General features: G+C 44.6%; 1 protein-coding gene across 2 annotated transcripts in view; it reads left to right on the plus strand.

Annotated features, from left to right (window-relative positions):
* LOC139367099 (phosphatidylinositol-3,4,5-trisphosphate-dependent Rac exchange factor 2) overlaps nucleotides 1-18,864 on the plus strand; it is a 203,630-nt gene that overhangs the window by 22,339 nt on the left and 162,427 nt on the right. For both annotated transcript variants that reach the window (XM_071105143.1, XM_071105142.1), the window contains exons 2-4: nucleotides 10,361-10,432; nucleotides 12,704-12,826; nucleotides 17,761-17,865. In XM_071105143.1, the coding sequence (XP_070961244.1) occupies nucleotides 10,361-10,432; nucleotides 12,704-12,826; nucleotides 17,761-17,865 (300 nt within the window). The remainder of the gene's footprint in view (nucleotides 1-10,360; nucleotides 10,433-12,703; nucleotides 12,827-17,760; nucleotides 17,866-18,864) is intronic.

Below are 18,864 nucleotides of genomic sequence, written 5' to 3' on the forward strand. Positions count from 1 at the left end.
TGTTTGTAGCTTTGAATCAATTAGGTATTTTCTTGAGTCAAATCTTAATTGGTGCTAAAAATGTAATCTATTTCATAGTTATCAATGGAAACATTATTCCAGTCTCTCATTTCCAAGAGCTACTGAATAACCTCACTGACAAGCCAAAAGGTGTATCCTCAAGCCACGTGGGAAAAAAAAGATATAAAGAGATTGGTATTTACCTAATTAGCCCTTAATTAGAAATCAAAGTGTGCCTTCCAAAGGACACCCGTTTAAATAGAAATCAGTGTGCCTTCCAAAGGACACCGTTTAAATAGAAATCAGTGTGCCTTCCAAAGGACACCTGTTTAAATAGAAATCAGTGTGCCTTCCAAAGGACACCCGTTTAAATAGAAATCAGTGTGCCTTCCAAAGGACACCTGTTTAAATAGAAATCAGTGTGCCTTCCAAAGGACACCCGTTTAAATAGAAATCAGTGTGCCTTCCAAAGGACACCCGTTTAAATAGATATCAGTGTGCCTTCCAAAGGACACCCGTTTAAATAGAAATCAGTGTGCCTTCCAAAGGACACCCGTTTAAATAGAAATCAGTGTGCCTTCCAAAGGACACCCGTTTAAATAGAAATCAGTGTGCCTTCCAAAGGACACCCGTTTAAATAGAAATCAGTGTGCCTTCCAAAGGACACCCGTTTAAATAGAAATCAGTGTGCCTTCCAAAGGACATCCGTTTCAATAGAAATCAGTGTGCCTTCCAAAGGACACCTGTTTCCCTATATAGTGCACAATTTTGACCCCCTGAGACGCAAACAAAGATGCACATTAACGTGTTGAAATGTCTTTTTTTATTTGGTTCTGTAGGCTATGGTGTACTTTAGGCTGCCGCAGACCAAACCTAAGTTAGTCCATATTGCTGTACAGCAAGGCTACTACAGTATGTGAGTCAAACGTGTCTGTGTTAAAGAGCGTTTTCCCAAAGTTAGTCTGAGGTTTTATAATATTCTTGTGGTGTCTTACTGTAACTTTACTAGTCTGTCAGCCGTACAGCCGCGCAGCACGCCCAGACAGGGTGATTTGTTTTAATGAAGGGTTATTAAGTACACCGAGACAGGCAAGCCTTTCTTTCTCTCTCTGCCCAATAAAAGAAGATCATATAAAAAGACCTGCTGCTCTGTGTTATTAATAAAAACCAGAGGACAACTGGTCCCAAATCGCCCCCTATTCTCTCTATAGGGCACTACTTGTTATGGGGCTCTGGTCAGAAGTGGTGCACTATTTAGGGATTTGGGATGCAGATTTGGGGCCACTCCTCCTTGCAGATGAGCCTAGTGGCTCCCCAGACAGATGCACTAACATTCCTCCATGCTTTATTTATAGTCTGAATTTCCTGTACATATTCCCACTGGATGGAGAAGCACGGTGTGTGTGTGTGTGTGTGTGTGTGTGTCTGGGATGACTGGCGGGAAGCTGGGGATGGGTCCTGGTGGTGTTATCGGCCCCTGTAAAGTTAGACTCGTGGCTCATGGAGGGAATAATAGAGTTACAAAGGGTTGACTCCTGAAGATGCACCCAAGTGTGGTGGGTTAGGCATCAGGGTGAAATGTGTGTGTCTGCGGCGGTACCTGTGTGTGTGTGTGTGTGTGTCCGTGTGTCCGTGTGTGTGGGCCTGTGTAAATTCCCATGCAACCTCGGTATAGTAGATTGAACACCGAAATAGCCCCAGCAGTAAAGTCCGATCCCCTGAACAGGAACCATGGTGAATGCATCACTTCCGCCAAACACACATACACACAGCTCCCAAGGCCCTTGAGTGGGCGTGTCATGAGGAGAGACAAACCAAGGCCTCGGTTCCCACTTCCAATAACGCACGCACGCTCGCTCGCACACACACAAACACACAATAACATGCATACACACCACAGGAGGTTGGTGGCACTTTAATTGGGGAGGACGGGCTAGTGGTAATGGCTGGAGCGGAATTTGTGGAATGGTATCAAATACATCAAACATGGCTTCCAGGTGTTTGGTGCCATTCCATTCACTCCTTTCCAGCCATTATTATGAGCCGTCCTCCCCTAAGCAACCTCCACTGATGCTTGTATATACACACACACACACACACACACACACACATATACACTCAGCACTGGGACACAGAGGCAGGTGAGGATAGTTGATCTGCTGTCTGTTGCACCAGCTCTCTGTTGTCTCTGTGTCAATGGTGTGGTGTGGTGTGTGTGTGCGCGCGCTCTGTTGCCTCTCTCTCTTCCACCAGACACAGATTTCATGCCTTTACCATGCTCTCCTTTGTTAAGAGGACAGTAGACAGACAGAGACACACACACACTTTCTGCCTCTATGTTCCAGAATAACAGATTTGTATGGTTGAACTGGTCGGACACGTTGTGGGGCATGTCTTCACAGTGCACTGGTTCAGTCTACTGGACAGTGTGGTGCAGACCTGGGTTCAAATGGAATTTGAAATATTTCAAGTACTTTGAGTGTTTGCGCTAGTCTGCCCGAAGTGCCAAATGGGCAGGGTTTATGGTATTGGGACTATTCTATTTGTCCGTTAAGCCTGACAAGCTCAGAGTATTTGAAATTATTTTAAATAGTATATGAACCCAGGTCTGGTGTGTAGGAAAATGCACCAAACAAACTCAGCCTGTTGTTTGTATCTCCACCACTGGGCCTCGGAGCCTTTTGTCTTCTCTCTGTCTGTTAATAAGGGAGCATTTCAATACACAGTGCATGGTAATTGTCTGGGGCTTGTATTCATAAACCGTCTCAGAGTAGGAATGCTGATCAGTTTTGCGTTTTAGACTGTAATGAATCGCCAGTGGAAGACCTGGTCCGAGATCAGCACTCCAACTCTGAGACACTGTTTGAATACCACCCCCAGTCTATCGCAGCACACTATCCATACCCAACAGCTCTCTCTGCTGTTTCTCAGATAAAAGAGACGGGCTTAGATGTGTTCACGTTTCAGCGGTCGCAGATGGATTGAGTAATTACTGAGTAATGTGTTTCTGTCTCTGGAAGTGGGAAGTGCGTGCTGTTTCCACTGGCCCAGTTAGGACAACAAAGAGCAGCTCAGTGAATGGTCTCTGTCAGGACAAAAGGGCCAGTTCCCCAGGACAGTAGAGTCTGTGAATGAAGCGTCCATTCATCTCATCAAATGCGATATACTATACCTCACCTGTGACCTGGGCCGTAGAATTTCCCCATCACAGAGCTCTCTATGGACAGTTTAAGCCAATAGAACGTTGGTTGAAGTTCTGAACTAACATCTGAACAGTAACAAACCTGGAACAGAACTGATAGAGGCATTGCTTTGATACAGTTTAAATTATTATTTAAAATAGTTGTTTTTAGTGCTGGGCTGAACCAAAAGCCTTCACACCCTGTCTGTCACTCCCTAGGACCAAGATTGGTGTTTAGCCTAGACCTATGAAACTGACCCTGGTCGAACCGCGTTCCTTTATTAGTTGGGATGCAACAAAGAGAAAGGAGAGGGGAGGGTGGGAAGCTAAAGGAATGGCCAGGCTCCAGAGTTCTGTGATTTCTATGGCGACAGAACGCTTTACCGTAAGAGCGCCAGGCCGTCTGAGACCTGCCTAGTTCCTGAACTAAATGCCAACAGGGCTTTGTGTGAATGGGCTGTTACACAACTCTGGCCCCTCAACTTCTCCTCTCTCCTCTATTAAGCAGAGCTAGGGGTTAGAATGGGCGACAGACTAGCGAGCTGACTCCCTGTGTTAAATCTTTATCTCCGCGTCTCTATGGGAAACAGAGAAGAGAAGGACACTGTGGTCCACTCTGGCACAACACATGGAAGGAGTCCCTAACGGGACACTATTCTATATGGGCCCTGGTCAAAAGTAGTGACCTGCGTAGGGAATAGGTTGCCATTTGGGATGCAGGTTTGAAATCCGTTAGTCAGGTTGCTTCCTAACACCAACGCGTCTTCCCAGTAATGTGATGTAACGATAGGACAACAGGACCATGATGGAGATGAACGTGTTTTTTCTACCTGATTGGATACAAAGAACATAAGAGGATGTATGGAGTGTATTAATGTACTCTGTCTTTTGTGTGTGTGTGTGTGTGTGTCTGTGTGTGTGTGTGTGTGTGAGAATGAAGGATAAAGAGAGGCATCTTTCACCATGTAACGGCACACATGGTCAGTTTTGGGATGGGAATACTCTCCCTCCCACGCAGAGATGGAGAGCTAAATAGGAAGGCCAGAACACAATAATGCTGCAAATAGTTTTAGAAAGAAGACATGTAAAAGCTCCCATGTTGCAGAAATGAGTTTGAGTCAAGTACAAAGCTACCCTCAACATCTGTTAGCGCAATGTAGGTTAAAACTGTTGAGGGGGGGAGCGTGCAAAAGTAAAGTAGCTGTTTGATGTTTTACATTGAAAACAGTGTTTTCTGGTCTTTGTGGATATCCTAGTGGTTCAGATAGTACAATATATTGCACTCTATCAGAAAGTACTACCATTACAGCATCTCTATTAGGTACTGATACAAATCTAATCATCCTTTTGTAGTTTTTTACGGGGCCTCTGACTTTTCTAGAATGTTTCCCATGGAAAGTACAGCATATCCCTGTTTGTCTCCTTAGTTCACCTTTACCTTATTGTAGCTCATCTATGGAGCCCATGGCCTATACGTCCCAAATTACACCATATACCCTACATAGTTCACTACTTCTGACCAGGGGTCTTTGGGCACTGGTCAAAAGTAGTGCACTGAATAGGATGCCATTTGGGGTGCATCCCCAAGGAACGGATTCTGCTCAAAAACCAAACCAGATGTGGTCTATTGAACTAAAGGAACCTCCCTCAAACGGAACCTCGAGACAGACTCTTGTAAAGAATATCTCTGGAAGTCCCCTTACATCCTGGTATTTGAGTATTTATTGAGAACGTCTGCCCGTCTGACAGTCCCTTGACTGCGGTCACATAACCATAGGCATGGGCTGAGTCCCATATAGCACCTTACTCCCTACATAGTGCACAAAGTGGTAGATTATAAAGGGAATAGGGTGCCATCTGTCCCGTAGAGGAGCCGTTATAACGTATGCTTTTGGTCGGCGGTCAGGTCGGTTCCTTTCCCAGACACAGTGGTTTCCTGCAGAAAGACATCCGCTCCTGGAGAACACTGTGTCTCCTTGGAGTGGAGCGGCCATTGGCTAATGAATACGAGGATTAGAGAGTTTGAGACAGACAGTGCAGGATATGTGGACATGTGTTCCCTATCACTGGGCTGCATGCGTCTGATCCTGAGTCCTTTGTGACTGGTGTGATGCTAGGCTGGCTCAACCAGGGTCCCTTGGTGTGGTTAACCCAAGCCCCAGTCCATTGTGAGTTAGTGATGCAGCTTACATTGAAGAAGAAATTCAGCAACTCGAGGAGGACAGTGGAAAACTGTTCAAACTGATTATTGTTAAAAGCCATCATGATGGCCTGTGGCCTTCATCAGATTCCAACCCCCCCCCCCCTTCAATTCATGCACCTTGGTTTGAGAGTGAGGTATAGCAGCAGTGGGCCGTTCCCTTTAGTGATGCAGCTGATGCAGCCATTTCGTTGACAAGCACAAGTCTTCTTTATCCTCCTGAGGAAAAAAACACTGTTGAAGAGGAACTGACGGTTTCTATCCTCCTCATTAGGAAATGCGTGTTTTGATGTTGGTGTCGTGTGTGTGTGTGTGTGTGTGTGTGTGTGTGTTCGCACATGGGCAGTGTTTGTACATTCACTCTTCCAAAACAGTACAGTTAGTCACTTACCCTTCTAGATAACTTGAAACAGTCTAACCAGGTCTTGTCTGGAAGTAGCCTAGGCTAGCTAGCAAAACAAGCCAACTTATTGGATTCAATCTGCCGATGTGCGAATGTGACAATGTTGGTTTAACTTTGGAAAGCCCATCTGTGGGGCTAGTTAGGGACCGTCAATAAATTACACAATGTAAATGGGACAATATTTTCATGTTGCACACCTTTTAGTTTTCTCATTAAATACTTCAATATTTGTATTTGAATTTCCACAATTTATAGTTGGTTTGAGGTTTTTAAGTCATTGAAATTTGGACCTATTGAAATGTACAAATATTGTCCCATGTACGCTGTGTAATTTACTGATGGTCCCTAACTTGCCCCATAGGGAGATCCAAAGTTAAACCAAGTATACCACGATCAGTTCCGCACCCATGTGTTGGGCATTACGATCGGGTTGTGTGCTGCCAGCTGTGGGCAGGATTGAAATAAACCCAAACCCAAGAAACTGTTATGTCCCCTAGATTCATAACATCTTGCAAATCTCTGTTTTGGACGACACAGACTTTATTCCGAAATTATCCTATTTACAATTTGTTGTACATTTTGACAGTAGAATACATGTTTTTGACAATCGATGCCACGTAGGCCATTTTAAACCAGAGAAGTAGTTTTTTCCCCCCGATACACTCGGATGTTGTTTAACTTGCAGAGATCAGATTTAGAACTGCATTGTCTACTACTCAGCAAGTTTGATGTTTTCTTCTGTATAGTTATAGGCTGTTTGATAAGCATCTGTACTGCCAGTGTTTCATCACAATCTCTCTCTCTCTCTACATAAGCCACCAGAAGCAGTGTATAAATCCTAATCCTAATCCTAGCGTCTACAGAATATAAAGTGAAAGTATCAATTATAATTACAGACTTCTCCAAAAAAACTGAGTAACAAGGTTTCACGATTACGCTCTCTGTCATACTTTAATGACAAGATGTACACTTTAGATGTAAAAAGGTTCTACCTTTCCTCACAAATAAACATATCTCGGCTTTATAATTAGCCGAGACTGTCTCTTAAGTCGTACTTTGATGACCTGGAACCTCGTCTTGATGTAAATGGACTCCGCTTTCTCACCTAAACATCTCTCCATCTCCTGTCCCTGTCAGACGAATGCAATCGCCTGTAGACGACGACTACGTTCGTGCGTGTAGCTACAGATTAGACCCACACACACACACACACAGACACACACAAACACATTATACTTGCTAATGAGATGCTAATGCTAGTCAGCCTCTCCTCAGTGAGTCTACCAGACGACAGCTACAGAATGGTAATTAGCGTGGAGGAGCGCTTCCACAAAGAGACTGACTATTTAGTCCTTTCCATCTCCATCCACCAGCACACATTCAATTATCCAGGTTGCGTCTCAAATGGCACCCTATTCCCTACATAATGCACTACTTTTGTCCAGAGCCCGGGTCAGAAATAGTGCACTATGTAGGGTATAAGGTGTTATTTGGGACGGAGTTTTCGTCTTTCTTCCTCGTGTAGAGAGCAGAGCTGAGAGCAGAGCTGTGCTGTCTCGTAGTCGACTCGGCCATTTCAATTGCTGAGGTGTTTGAAAGTCTAGGCCTTTAAAATCTATGTCATTTAACCCTTAGTTTGTTTAAGAGTGGCAAGACTTCCTAGTCTTAGTGCCTCCCATAATTTGCTTCGTAGGTGGGACACCAAGACCCTTAAAAACACACAGGGGCAGTTTCCCGGAACACACTGTCTAGTCATCCTGGACTAAAAAAAGATTTTAAATGGAGATTCTGTGTCGGGGAAACCACCCTTCAGAGTTACCCCCCCCCCCACCTCAGTTTGCAAATTACTGCCGACTGAAACCAGTTGAATTGAATAACATTTGCCGTGGTGCGTCAGTGCATTGTCAGGACTATGTACAAACTAGACTCCATACATCTGCCTACTAGACTAGGAGCTATAAAAGCATGTCTGTGTTGATAGTGTCATCAACATTCCGTTGGAGCAGTTCTAACAGGAAATGCTTTGGCTTTATATGCTCATTAAGTTTGTCTACAGAAGTTGTTTACATGAGTTATGTCTTATCAGTCAGATTGCCCCCAAAATGAACACCCGATTCCCTCCCTATATAGTGCACTTCTTTTGACCAGGGCCCATAGGGTAGGGTAGTAGCGCACTATATAGGGAATAGGGTGCCATTTGGGACGTCCCTTACGGCTCAGGCACACCAATAGCATTTGCCGGCCAAAAGTACTTCGCACCTCAAAACAGAGTGCCGGCAGTAATTTGCAAACTGAGTGCAAACCAATTGTACATGTAGAATCGCACGGAAATGTCTGCAGTCAGACAGACGGCCACCAGCAGGTAGTACAGCAGCCCGGTGTGGTGTGTGTGTGGTCTTTTTAGGTTGTCCAGGCTGTCTATGGTCCTCTAAACGACAGACGGCATTACAGGACCCTAATGAGCACTAACTGTTTGTCCAGTTAGACTGCATGCTAGACTCATGGACATGGTATCTTTACCTGCCAGTCTTTAAGTGTGAGAATATGGCTTGTATCCCAAATGGCACCCTATTCCCTGTGTTGTTGCTTTGGATGTTGTAGTTTTTAGTAAATTAAAGGGGGGTCGTGTCCTGTTGTCTGTATCTCCTCCTGACCTTTCCTCCTAGACCTAACCCTGCATGCTGTACAGAAACCCAGCCTAAAACCCCAAACAGCAAGCAATGCAGGTGTAGAAGCACGGTGGCTAGGAAAAACTCCCCTAGAAAGGCCAAAACCTAGGAAGAAACCTAGAGGGGAACGAGGCTATGAGGGGTGGCTGTGCCGGGTGGAGATTTTACAGAACATGGCCAAGATGTGCAAATGGTCATAAATGACCAGAAGGGGCAAATAATAATAATCACAGTGAACAGGTCACCCTATTCCCTAGGGCTCTGGTCAAAAGTAGTGCACTATAACGGGAATAGGTTGTCATGTGGGACACTGCCTGGGTCTCCTGACTGCAGGATCATCTCTCCGACACAGCCTCCTCTGTCCTGTCAACGTGTCACTGCAGAGGGCAGGCTGTACGCTGACCCCCCCTCACTTTCTCCCCTTAGACCCCCCTCACTCACTGCACTCACAAGCAGGATCATCACTCCTTTGTTTATGGAACCTCTAGTCCATTTGCCTGGCTGACACACAGACCCACATGGTCTGTTATTTTAACCAGGCAACTAGTGTATACCCCATGGAGGTGTTTTTGGAAGGCTTGACACATCATGACATTGTCCTGATTACCAGTAAAGTGTCTTGAGTCGACTTTCAGGGAATATGTGGCAGAATATTGTTAAAGCAGAGGCCACATGGTGGAACATGGAATGGATGTCTGTACAGCTGATGTAATGGCAGGGAAAGTTTCTCGCCTCTTGCTGAGCTCAGTTACTCATATTTGACAGCACAATATGAGCGCTCGCGGAATGAGAAACGTGAGTCATTCTTAATGTGTGAGCGCACAATGGCGTTGGGTGGAGTTAAGACTGGAGAGTATGAAAAGCCTGTGCCTTTCTTTTGAACTAAGAGATTTCTCTTTGAGATATGATTTGCTAGGATTTACTTTCATCATCGCTCGCCCGGCATTCGTGACGTGATTTGAGGACATTATCATCACTCTAATTGAGTGTGCCATATCGTTGATGTGTTGGGTTTTCAACACTTATGGAATCATCCCAAACGGCACCCTGTTCGCTTTATAGTGCACTCGTTTTTACCAGGGCCCATAGGGGAATAGGGTGTCATTTGGAACACATCCTCTCTTAACAGAAGGCAGAAATCTGTTTTTTCCTACTGGCTGTCTTTTTCCTTTTCTTGTGAGTTGTTGTAGTTATATGTCTGTCTCCTTCTACTTGAAGTGTAGCCTACAGCCCAAGGCAGGCAGTGTTTCCCAAATGCCAAAGTCTTCCTTGGTTGTGATTTAAGACTTGGTTCTGGCTTGAGAAATAGTTTTAATTCATTTGGTGGGCCTAAAAAACGTCCCAAAGCTTTAAAGTTGCCTGGTACCCGTTGCATGAAAATGCTTTCGGAACCAGGATCCTAAGCGAACTGGAGAAAGTCAGAACCCTAACCATTCTCATCCATCACAATTCACACTGAATAGCCGTCCCTACCTCCTCCCCACCTCCCCACCTCCTCCCCCAGCGATCATGATTGTGACCTCCTTTGAAAGTTCATGCACTGCATTTATGAAGTGAGCCCAGGCGGGTTTTTTTTAACTCCAGAGCGAAGATCAGCTTTCACATAGATCAGGTGACCATTCTGATGGTTAGCAACTTGCACTGGCACACTGCAGAGTGTTGCAGCTGTAAGCAGTACAAGAAGGGAAGGGGACTCTGTTCTCTACCTTGGCCTGTGTCCCAAATGACACCCTATTCCCACATGGACCCTGGTCAAAAGTAGTGCACTATATAGGGAATAGGGTGCCATTTGGGACGCGACCGTGCGATGTTAAACTGGCAGCTCTAAGAAGAAACCATCACGCGCCAAATGTAATCTAATCTTGGAGGGAGTTAAAAATAATATTTTCTTTTTCTCTTCTACCCAGGTGTTTCTCCACCGCCTCAACCAGTATGCAGCCACGAAGATCGACAAGAACGTCACAGAGGAAACCGTTAAGGTGAGTCTTTATTAGTTTAGCCTGGTGATTACATCATAATGACTTAATCTAGTAGTTACTTAATGACTGTGTAATCAAGATCTGTGTAGAAATGTGAGTGGAATGTCAGAAGAATGAGTCCTTTTAGCTGTGTGGCTGAGTATAAACCTTGTTTTCATAACGTTATCCAATAAAAGGCCGGAAATTACAGCCGGAATCCAAATAAAACTCAACGTCTCTTGTTTGAGGGACTCTTTCAACCCAAAATAGACGTTTCTTCTGAATGAGGAAAAAAAAAAAGCTACTAAGGCCCAGGCATATACAGGAAGCAGCTGTAAATGTAATCTATTTGTATAAATGATTCCGGCTGCGTGAGGGAGTGGGACAATAAAGGATGCGTCGCTGTTGGGATGGTCCTTGTCTATCTGTATGTGTCCCAAATGGCATCCTATTCCCTACCGTGCACTACTTTTGACCAGAGCCTATATGGGTGCAGGGCTCTGGTCAAAAGTAGTGCTCTTAGGGTTGCAAAGCTACCGGTAGTATACCAAAGTTACCGGAATCTTCAGTCATTTTGTTAATTAACAGATAATCTATGGTAATCTGTTTTAACTTTGGTAATTTATTTTTGAATACATCATTTAAAAAAAGAGTAATATATAGTATTCATTTATTATATCTGCCTCCATATTGTCTATGAGTTTCTAGTAGATAGGACATATGGTTCAAGAGAAAATAGCCTAATTCATGAAAACAGCATCTAATCAACACTGGCATTATTTTCAGTTAACTCTGCAACTCTTCCAACTATTGACTGTGTTCACAACTGCCACCAGTGTGACGCCAAAACATTGTCAACAGAAACATATTTACATCAAATAAATAAGTGTGTAAAGAAATATAAAGGATATTTCATGCTGAAACCCTCATATTAAACACCAATGGTATTCACTATGTTGACGGTTTATGTTTAGGATCATGTTTTACAGCTTTGTCCTTCACATTTTTGCTTTTATTTCATATATTTTAGATACGATTAGGCCACACAGAAGGACGTCACAGACACCTGTGATAATATGAAATACCCAATAGGGCCACTTGATGTCCTGTGATAGATTGCATGAGATACCAACATTCTGGTACTGTAATGAATTTAGAACACTTACCCTCCCTTTGCAACTCAAAGTGCACTATATAGAGAATATAATGCTATTTAAGGTCATACTCCACTCTGTGGGCTTTGCATATTCTGGAAGTTAAACATGCATTGGCGTAGGAGCGGCCTACGTGTTCCTGTGTCCTGTGTTTTGGAACACGCTGTGAGAACACTGGGGGGCAGGGGTGGAGTCTGGGGGAACAAGGTCAGACGGAGGTCAGGGTTCTAGAATGTCTTGGTTGTTGCTAACTAACAGCTGTCCCGCTCCAATTTGCCATAGAACCTTACTGTACTGGAACACTCCAGAGTGGAGAAGATACAGAACGGATACAGATATGATTCCATATACTGCTTGATGTAAGAATCATGTCAGTTACAGGTTTTCAATTTCGGTCTCTTGGGTGGTGTATACTGTCGCACCCACAGAGTGCATAGTCCTCTTCCCCCTTAAGTTAAGGGCAGTCCACCACAGGCACTATAGGCCCCCCTCCCCATCCACAATCAGACCATTATTTTGTGCTTAAGCATTGCCACATAAATTACATGAAAGCACAAAATAACACAATCCCACATAAAGGCTAAGTACAGCGTTCCATATGACAGAGCATATAAAATGTCTCTCCATGAACAATTGTCTCCCTTTCCAGTGTTTTCACAAATGCTAATTTCCTCTCTCAACTCTAGAATTATAAGATGAAGTCAAGTCTGGGACTATTTCAAAGAAACCTCATCCGTTGTTCTGTGACTTCTGTCTCCCTCCGAGCCCCAGGCAAAATGCGCTCGTTCTCTCTCACTCTCTTTCTCTCTCATCTGTCGTGCCCCAAAATATTTAAACCGTTGTATTTTCCCCTAATCGTCTTCCCTCACGACGAGTGGACTGAAAAGAGTGTGTCTTTATGGTCCAAATATCTTGCCTACCAGGTTCATGAGCAGATAGCTGATCACGAAGGCAGGATACTGATCAAAGGATACTGTATGTGTTGACCTGTTTGGACACACTCCTTGTCCTTGCTTGGCTAGGGTTTCATGTCCTAACGTTTCCATGGTTACGTTTTGTCAATGTTTTTTAATTTGTGCCCCCTCCAGATGTTAGTGTTCTGTCCCCTGGTGTTACAGTGTATTATGTCCCCCTCTAGGTGCTGTTCTCTAACCTGGAGGAAATCCTGTCTGTGCACCGTAACTTCCTGTCCATGGTAGAAGAGCTGCTGCAGCCAGACCCCCACGCTCACCACGAAGTGGGCCGCTGCTTCCTGCACTTTGTGAGTCTCGCAGGCCTCCGTATCGCTCTTGTCAATCCATGCTAGGAATGAAGACCGAATAGTGCTTTCTAACCACAAAAGTATGATTATTTTTTTTTGTATCACTACCCACAGCAGCTCACAGTACTCACACTGACTAGAGCAGTGATTCTCGAACGGTGGGTTGTGTCTGATTCCATCTGGGAGGCCGCTTAAGATGAGCTCAGAAATGTTGTTGATCAGTCTTTTTTTAAAATCACAGTACAATTGAAAGTGCTTTAGATGAGTCGCAGCTCGAACAAGTTAGAGAGTTCCTTGGGTGCAGGCAGCTATTCTGGTTGACGCAAAGGAGTTTCAAACCCCGTCTTAACCAGGCCCATTCTCTCCGAGTCGGCTAATCTCTCTGCCTGCGTCCCAAATGACATCCTATTTCTTTTCTAGTGCACTACTGGTGACCAGGGCCCATAGGGAAAAGTTGGGACATACTGCACCTATTACCCATTGTTTCAGCGTAGGCTAATCTCTCTGTGTTAGTACAGGCCAGAGAGGAAGATAAGATGAGATTCAACAAGACTATCTCCTGTGCAGGCCGTATACTGCTCTGATGTAGCCCCTCTGTCGTAGATTAGATTTATCCTAGCTCTTTGATGCTGAGCTGAGCTGGGATATGGACCACTATATGATCTTAGGTTTCTGTAGGCCGTAAATCTAGAGTAGATGTCTGAATGTTGACCCTCTCCTCAGTGGTTTACTATATTCTACAAAGGACCTGTAACAGGTCTTCTTCAAAGCTAGTTCTCCTCAAAGTGACACCATGACAGGGATGGGTTTTAACAGGTGACAAACTGTTTTTGCATTTATTTACAGTTGAAGTCTGAAGTTTACATACACTTAGGTTGGAGTCATTAACTTGTTTTTCAACTACTCCACAAATTTCTTGTTAACAAACAATAGTTTCGGGCAAGTCGGTTAGGACATCTACTTTGTGCATGACACAAGTCATTTTTCCAACAATTGTTTACAGGCAGATTATTTCACTTATAATTCACTGTATCACAATTCCTGTGGGTCAGAAGTTTACATACACTAAGTTGACTGTGCCTTTAAACAGCTTGGAAAATTCCAGAAAATTATGTCATGGCTTTAGAAGCTTCTGATAGGCTAATTTACATAATTTGAGTCAATTGGAGGTGTACCTGCGGATGTATTTCAAGGCCTACCTTCAAACTCAGTGCCTCTTTGCTTGACATCATGGGAAAATCAAAATAAATCAGCCTCAGAAAAATAATTGTAGACCTCCACAAGTCTGGTTCATCCTTGAGAGCAATTTCCTAACGCCTGAAGGTACCACATTCATCTGTACAAACAATAGTACGCAAGTATAAACACCATGGGACCACGCAGCCGTCATACCGCTCCTAGAGATGAATGTACTTTGGTGCGAAAAGTGCAAATCAATCCCAGAACAACAGCAAAGGACCTTGTGAAGATACTGGAGGAAACCTGTACAAAAGTATCTATATCCACAGTAAAACAAGTCCTATATAGACATAGCCTGAAATGCCGCTCAGCAAGGAAGAAGCCACTGCTCCAAAACCACCATACAACCACCATACTGTACATGGGGACAAAGATTATACTTTTTGGAGAAATGTCCTCTGGTCTGATGAAACAAAAATAGAACTGTTTGGCCATAATGACCATTGTTATGTTTGGAGGAGAAAGTGGGAGGCTTGCAAGCCGAAGAACACCATCCCAACCATGAAGCACGGGGGTGGCAGCATCATGTTGTGGGGGTGCTTTGCTGCAGGAAGGACTGGTGCACTTCACAAACTAGATGGCATCTTGAGAGAGGAAATTATGTGGATATATTATGTGGATATATAAGTTAAAGCTTGGTCGCAAATGGGTCTTCCAAATTGACAATGACCCCAAGCATACTTCCAAAGTTGAGGCAAAATGGCTTAAGGACAACAAAGTCAAGGTATTGGAGTTGCCATCACAAAGCCCTGACCTCAATCCTATAGAAAATTTGTGGGCAGAATTGAAAAAGCTTGTTCGAGCAAGGAGACCTACAAACCTGACTCAGTTACACCAGCTCTGTCAAGAGGAATGGGACAAAATTCACCCAACTTATTGTGGGAAGCTTGTGGAAGGCTACCCAAAACGTTTGACCCAAGTTAAACAATTTAAAGGCAATGCTACCAAACACTAATTGAGTGTATATAAACCTCTGACCCATTGGGAATGTGATGATAGAAATAAAAGCTGAAATAAATCATTCTCTCGACTATTATTCTGACATTTCACATTCCTAAAATAAAGTGGTGATCCTAACGGACCTAAAATAGGGAATTTGTACTTGGATTAAATGTCAGGTATTGTGAAAAACTGAGTTTAAATGTATTTGGCTAAGGTGTATGTAAACTTCCAACTTCAACTGTAAATATGTATTTGTTTTACATTTAATTCAATTAGAGCGACTTACAGGAGCAATTAGGGTTGATCGCCTTGCTCAATGGCACATCGGCACATTTTTTTCACGTTGTCGGCTTGGGGATTCGAACCAGCCATCTTTCGGTTACTGGCCCAATGCTAGGCTACCTGCCACCCCTATGACCTTGTGTACCTTCCAAATGGCACCCTGTTCCCTATATAGTGCACCACTTTTAACCAGAGCTCTCTGGGTCTACTCTCTATATAGGGAATAGGGTGCCATTACAGACTCAACCCATGTGGTATCAATGGTATAAGCAATGGTCTTTAGATATCATCGTCATGGCTGTTTTGTGAAAGTCCAGTCATTTAGAGTCTAACCTGCATGACTCTGTGGTCGCTCACATGACCATGGCTGATGATCTTGTGTCAGACTACCCAGCAGGGAGGCTACTGTGGTCTGTTCTCTCTCTGGAGCTTATTACACCTATTTCAAAGAAACCTTGTCCATTGTTCGGTGACTTCTCTCCCCCTTCGAGCCCCAGACAAATTCTCTCTGTCTCTCTCACTCACTTTCCTTCTCCTCAGTGATTGAGGTATTTTGCTGTAAGACAGAGTTCCTAGAAAGAGAGGAATTGTGAAATCTCTCTCTACTTCAGCTGAGGGGAAAACCCTGGTGGGATCTGAGTGGGAGTGGGTTCTCATAGTAGAATCTCAGCTCTAATTGTTCCAATATGGAATAAGTTATGAAAAACAGTTTTTGATTTCAACATGGTCTTAACAACCTGCTTGTCAAAGCTGGTTCTATCCTCACCATTGGTCGAATCCTTTCTTGAGGTCTGCACAAGAGGTCTTCACGAGTCCAAAAAGTTGGACCCGTTCTGAAATGGACCTGGGGCTTTCTGACCCGGACCCGATATGCATCAATTTTTTTCTTTATATAGAGACCCCTTCCGAATGGACCCAAAGATAACTAGACCCGTTCCATATAGACCTGGTTGGATCTAGACCCGGGTCCGATCTGGGTGAGGGAAGCAGCAGAAAAGATATATTTTTTAAGCTACTTTTACTAACCGGAGCTGATGGAGGGAGAGAGGTGCCGCTCTAGCAGGCGGGGAGGGGCCTTGCTGTGAGCTAGTCACAGGGTGAGCAGGGAGGAGGGAGGGAGAGACAAGAGACAGCAATCAAGGGGAAAGGGAAAGAGGGATACCTAGTCAGTTGTACGACTGAAATGTTTCTTCCGCACTTAACATCTGGATCAGAGGGGTGCGGAGGGCTCCCTTTATCGACATCCACGTCATTGGCGCCTGGGGAACCAAGCCGACTCGCGCTTTAGTCGACTAATAGCTGTCATAGTTAGGTTGTTTATCATCAAACATGATTGCATCATACCTGCCTTGACTGCATCAAACCTGCAGAAGCTAGTTAAGCTAGCCAACGTTAGCTAGCTAGGCTAACTGAGGCTGCAGTGCGTGTGCTTTCTCCATTCCATTCATTCAGCATGTTAAGTAGCAGCCCCACCTGTTCGCTCCTGGTCGTTGTAACCTATCCTTCTCCTTTTAACTTTTTAATTCTTTCATTTTAATTTCATCTTCCATTTAGATTTTTTTAGATATCTCCTAACTTTTGCTCCACACAGAGAAAGGCTCTATGACTGTAGCCTCCTGCCACTTTGATGACTTATGATTGGTCAACAACAAGCTACACGCTCCACTCTGGTGAGAAGCAGGAGCGGTAGCAGGAGTGATAGCGGTGCAGCGGTCACGTTCAGATCCGTACGAGCCCTTCGTGATAAGTCAGTTAAAATTACACATACCTGAGACCAGTGACAATTGTGAATTCTGGATCCCGACCCGCTCGGTCCCCGGACCGGGTCTCAGGCATTCGGGTACAGGTGGATCCGTGAAGACCTCTAGTCTGATTTATGCCGTCGATCTGAAGATTATTTAGGCAATAGGATGCCAATGGGGCCTCAAACTCAACTCAGGACCTTGAAGCCAGTTCCACTGTATGTTTTCATCGTTCCCCTCTAATCAAGGACTGATTTACTTGTTTGCAATGAATTATCAGGTAGAACAGAAAACCAGCAGGCTCTGGACCTCGTAGTGTAAGAGTACCGCTGCCATAGGGCATCTATTTATGCGCATTGATAAGAAGTTAGGATGTGGCCCTCCATTCATTTTGGTTTAGTATGAGAACCCATCGAGGTTTGATCTGAGTAGGTGTAGACTGTGCTGTTCGGTAGTAATGATGATTTATAGGCCATGTCTCTGTGCAGTATCCCTCAGAGAGAATGACTGGGGTGTTACGAGCATGTGAAGTCATGGGAAGAGGGGTTTGTCACGACGCATACATGTGGCTTCAAGATAGATGACAGGATAGGGCAACATGTCCTCTCTCTCACTCCCTTTCTCTGTCTGTCTTTTTTTTCTTCTCTCTCTCTCTCTCTCTCTCTCTCTCTCTCTCTCTCTCTCTCTCTCTCTCTCTGTCTTTGTCTCTCTCTCTCTTTCTCTCTCCAGAGGAGTGGTTTTCAGATCTATGATGAGTACTGTGGGAACCATGAGAAAGCTCAGAGATTGCTGCTGGAACTCAACAAAATCAGGACCGTCAGAACATGCTTACTGGTGAGGAACCGTGTGTGTGTGTGTGTGATCTTTCCGGCCTCTCATTTAACTCAGTGTGTGCTGTTTAAGGTTGTTCTCCATGCTATACACATATCCCTCCGGGCTTTATGGGTAATGTAATGCTACTCCTTCTCACCCCTCCAGTCTTTCACAACCGTATCACTCCATACATTCACTCCTGTTACAAGAGCTCCATAAAAACCCCGGGACCTACAGCAGTGTCCGCCTTCGGGAAGATACTCTATCTAAAAAAAACCCCACATTAGTTTCAACCACATACATCTGCAGAGTCATGTTGTGGTATTGTAGAGGGCTATTTCTGGTAGTTGATCATATGAGAAGTACACACATCTCGGCTGTAAGTGGAAGGGGAGCTCTATATGATTGAGCGTTGTTTTTGAACCCAGCAGGGAGAGGGTGTGTGTGTCTCAGCGGGGTTAGAGTGGTCTTAATTGAATGCGATTTAATGGAGGTTTTATGGTCTTGGCTTCAGCGGGACCTTCCTGGCTGCTTGCATCAGCCCTGTGAGGGTCGTGTTACCCTCATAACCTCCATCCAACCCTGGGCTCATAGTACTTGGGTTACCCCCCTGACCTCCAGTCCACTCTGGGCTTAAAAGCCTTGGCTTGCCCTCCTAACCTCCAGAACTCCAGTCAACCTTTGCCCTACTGGAGGGCCCACTGACTGAAAGCCTGTCCAGTGTTTTATGTAGTGAGAAGGATGTAATTTAACACTATTTCACAACCATTAACGAAAGAGAATGAGGTTACCCCCCAACTCCCCCTCAACCCCTGGAGGTTACCCCCCAACCCCCCCTCAACCCCTGGAGGTTACCCCGTAACCTCCCCTCAACCCCTGGAGGTTACCCCGTAACCTCCCCTTAACCCCTGGAGGTTACCCCCTAACCTCCTCTCAACCCCTGGAGGTTACCCCCTAACCTCCCCTTAACCCCTGGAGGTTACCCCCTAACCTCCCCTTAACCCCTGGAGGTTACCCCCT

The sequence above is a fragment of the Oncorhynchus clarkii genome, chromosome 15 (genome assembly GCF_045791955.1).
Source record: "Oncorhynchus clarkii lewisi isolate Uvic-CL-2024 chromosome 15, UVic_Ocla_1.0, whole genome shotgun sequence".
Lineage (NCBI taxonomy): Eukaryota > Metazoa > Chordata > Actinopteri > Salmoniformes > Salmonidae > Oncorhynchus > Oncorhynchus clarkii.